This window comes from Thunnus thynnus, chromosome 3 (genome assembly GCF_963924715.1).
Source record: "Thunnus thynnus chromosome 3, fThuThy2.1, whole genome shotgun sequence".
NCBI classification, from domain to species: Eukaryota; Metazoa; Chordata; class Actinopteri; order Scombriformes; family Scombridae; genus Thunnus; species Thunnus thynnus.
In genome coordinates this window covers 22,070-26,087 of record NC_089519.1, presented here as the reverse complement: position 1 = coordinate 26,087, position 4,018 = coordinate 22,070, and the positions used below count along the sequence as shown (strand labels likewise).

Here is a 4,018-nt window from a genome sequence, read left to right as displayed (position 1 = left end):
ACAGGACTTTAGTCTGTGGTTTAATGTGGTGTGTGTGCATTGTGTTTGCCTCATAAGGTCATTCTGAAGTAATGAACAGTGAACATGGTGAAGTCATGCACCAACACATTCAATTTACAACTGTAGTCCGCCTGCACGAGGGGCTTTTTGCCAGAGTGGATTTCCTGTAGGCCTGGTCACATGGGCTACATGATGTGGTTGGGTTAAACTTCACTGTCACTCTGTATAGTGTTGTCGCTTTTTGGAGGAAGAAGTGTCGCAATCTCGGCTTTTGTGTGATAACACTAATACAAAGAATAAAACTCACCCTTCTCTTTACACACTGTTGGCTTCATGAAATATACTGTAACATATATATTTATTCTCTTTATTTCTTCTTTGGAAAACTGACACCAAAAGAAGCTATTATCAATTTCTCAACAAAACAATTTCTTTAGAACTTTAGAAAAATAAAATCCTTAACTATGACTTTCATATACATCATTAATGGTATTCATTGTTTTCTCTGTGTTTTTCTCTGGTTTGTGAGGAAAACAAAATGCAAGAAATATCAGTTTTGATGAATTCATTACACAATTTATTATTTTAGTGTAAATAACTTGTCCCTTTACAATCTAGAAGTATTGATGGTAGAATAGGTGGTGAAGTCAGAACTCTGGGTTTTCATCTTCTTTGGTCTTTGTGATGCCTGACGAAGTTCCAGTGCACTATAACACACATCTTCACCCTATGATTGGACATATATATTGACATACGGTGTATTAGTCAGAAGTATGAACAGGTACGATGTAATACAATGATTTAATAAAATTCACAAAAAAACATACACTATGGATATGATGCATATGAAGAATTATACAACTTCCTGGTGTAAATTACCTCATTCCCTCTTGTTTGGCCTCTGGCGTCAGGTCTTTCCTCATCAACTTTAGGATTTTTAGCTGCAAACATGAGTACAGGATCATTACACCACACCGAGATAGAACAGAAATACAATATATTCTGGTCATCAAAGTGTACAATGAACCGAAGAGAGAAGGCCTGAGTGGATAAAATTGTCATATTCATGCAGTTACCTGTTTTCTGACAGAGGTGATAAACCAGAAGAGAGGAGAGGAGAGAGGAGAGAACTGCACAAGCTGGACACAGAGAGAACAGCAGCATCCAGCACACACCACAGTCTGGTGGAGTCGGGTGACGAGGCTCACTTGAGTCTAGATCAAACATAAAGATGTGTCACATACGGTTTGGGGCTGTTTTTCATGATGACATTAATGGAAATCTTACTAATACAGCGTAGACCAGTGGGAGGCAAATAGTGGCCTGTAGGCCAAATCCAACCCTCCTCCCTCCTGAAGATTTTGACTTTCACAGTTTACATCAAAACATTTACATATTTTTTACAAATCTATAGATAACAAAATCAACACAAGGCTCCTATAAATCACAATAACTGTAATATAATACTGCTCCAACACAAGGAGAGGCATTAAAACCATGGTTCACTACTTGAACTGTGCATCTGAAATGAAGTCTAATACACCTGCCAGAAATTAAAGTTTAATTCTAACACTGTTTTAATTCCACAACTTTAGTCTAATCGACCATAACAGTTTTGTTTTCCAGAAACACAAATGTTTGGCAGTTGAACAGAAATGGTGTGTTGATACCACCCCCCCCTCCCCCCGCGCCCCATCAAATACAGTCCTAAACAGTGTTGCAAATCAAATATAATCTTAAATGAATTAAAATAAATAAAGAAAACATATAGGCTTGCATTTCCACTGCACCAGTTAATGGCCCCCCTTTGAAAATTTCTATAAAACTGTCCCATGGTTAAACCTACCCCTGGCATAGACCATACAATGATATTTCAGACAGTTGTGTGTTTCTAGCTATGCTGCAACTGTTTGGTTAAATCTCTACCCTTTTTCAACAGAACTAATGAAATAAGTGATATCCATAAAGAAAAGGTTTTGTGAGTTGGGTCTGGAGAAACATGAGTGGCCTACACAGATTTCTGACCTCATCCCCTTCCAACATCTTTGAATGAATTCTGATGCAGACTAATGCTGTTATAAGGGTAGAGGCAGTCAATGCAGCATATTTATGTCCATGGTGTTGGGGTGAGATGTTCAACAGTCTCACATTGTAATAATCAAGTGCGAAGTCAAGACCAGAATACTTACTTAATAGGATTCGTGTTGTTATGGAGCCATATCTGTAAATCTTTCGAGGAGTAATTTTGTCCTCACCCGCCACCTTGGTCTGTTCAGTTCCACAGTAGTAAAGACCCTCATCAGAACCTGTAACATTCATGATCTGCAGGTCATAGGATTCAAAGGACTGGTTCTTCACAAAGTGGAAACGAGGTAGGGGATTCACAAAGCCTGCAGTGTCAGTGTTTTGTTTCCATGCGTGACGATTTAGTTTTAGAACAAGAGAAGGCTGGTTCTCATGAGAACAGTTCCTGTACCACACTATGTATACTCCAGCTGATGTTTTGCAGTCACAGTACAGGGTGATGTTGTCTCCTGGTCTGACTGTAACATCCAATGCTGATCCAGAAATCCAATCATGACTGCAGGAAACAACTCCTGGAATACAAAACCAAATTGAAATGTGACCAGTGTAACACAGATGCAAATGTCACCAAAAGTACTGAAGGCTACTGCTCACTACAACACTGATGTTAACATCTATTCATTGTCAAAATAGAATCAATAAAATATGTTTAAAAAGTTTACCAAAAATTACCTAGGAGGACAACCAGAAAAATATGCAGCCCCTCCATGTGTGTTGATTGCCTGGTGTTGAAAGACAATGAGACAAGTCTCACTCGCAGATGTCGTCACTTGTGCAAACTTTTCCTTTAAAGGAAATGTTGTTGTGATTGGCGAGTAGAATGGAACATTTCCTACTGTTGTTGTTTTCTATGGGTGTGATGCTATATGATGGTCTTGATGTGAAGATACAACAAGATTTTTTCAGATAAGTACAATCATGACTGAATCCCTACAGTATACAGACAGAGCATATAGTACAAAAAGAGTATTTTGTCTGGGCTATGTATGAGGTAAGGTACAGTATGAGATAAAACCATGTTTGTACAATGTGGAGCAGCATTTGAGACTCTGACAGAGGGCTTCACAGACATATAGTCCACTGTTACAGTAATGCACTGTAATGGTGTTGTAAATGTAAATTGTCACTTTAATGTCACTCTTCACCATTAGTTGCCATGTTGAAAGGTTAAACAAGACAACAGTAAGCTAGCAGCTGTCACAAACAGTAGGACAAGAGGGAGTGTCAGTCAGGGATAATAACATGCATATTTTCGAAATACACATAAGACTAAGAAGGTAAAGCAAAGTTTGCACCAGGCGATGGGTTGGTGTCAATAGAGAGATGGCCCACTAGAGGGAGGAAGTTTGTGGTAGCATTAAATTGATCAAATTCATTATAAAGTCTGATGAAAATGTCTTTGGGAAGAAAATACTAATGGTGAAATACTGATTTTACAATAAGAAACCAGGGTTGTTTTCTTCCTTGACATTTTCAATTGGACATAAAAAGATTTACCACTGATATAATGTTTAGAGCTGCAACAATTAGCGGATTCATCGATTAGTTGACTACTACTAAATTAATTTCCAACTATTTAGATAATCAATCAATAATCAACTAATTATTTTGAGTCTTTTTATAAGAAAAAAAGTCAAAATTCCCTGATTCCAGCTTCTCAAATGTGAATATTTTCTGGTTTATTTAGTCTTCTATGATAGTAAACTGAATATGTTTTGGTTGTGGACTGTTGGTAAGGACAAAACAAGACATTTGAGGATGTCTTCTCAGACTTTGGGAAACAATGATCATTATTTGTCACTTTTTTTGGACATCATATGGACTAAACAACTTTTAATTAATTGACAGATTAGTCGATAGTGAAAATAATTGTTAGTTGCAGTCATAAATGTGTATGTGTGTGTGCATGCACGTAAAAGATGTGATCTGCTTG

General features: G+C 37.4%; 1 protein-coding gene across 1 annotated transcript; it reads right to left on the bottom strand.

Annotated features, from left to right (window-relative positions):
• Positions 1 to 533: 533 nt before the first annotated feature.
• On the bottom strand, positions 534 to 2,909 carry LOC137180511 (uncharacterized). The gene is made up of 5 exons (XM_067585903.1): positions 2,758 to 2,909; positions 2,190 to 2,597; positions 1,077 to 1,214; positions 880 to 941; positions 534 to 727 (listed from the first exon to the last, which is right to left on the bottom strand). Exons 1-5 carry the CDS (start codon positions 2,792 to 2,794, stop codon positions 608 to 610), a joined length of 765 nt encoding a protein of 254 aa, XP_067442004.1. The 5' UTR covers positions 2,795 to 2,909; the 3' UTR covers positions 534 to 607.
• Between the last annotated feature and the right edge of the window lie 1,109 nt (positions 2,910 to 4,018).

Bases quoted from the DNA above. Each gene is read 5' to 3' on its own strand.
- LOC137180511 (XM_067585903.1), bottom strand. From the start codon at position 2,794: ATGGAGGGGCTGCATATTTTTCTGGTTGTCCTCCTAG. The intron at 1,215-2,189 runs GTAAGTATTCTG...TGTTTGATCTAG, and splicing joins AACAACACGAATCCTATTAA to ACTCAAGTGAGCCTCGTCAC. The intron at 728-879 runs GTAATTTACACC...GTCCAATCATAG, and splicing joins GCCAAACAAGAGGGAATGAG to GGTGAAGATGTGTGTTATAG.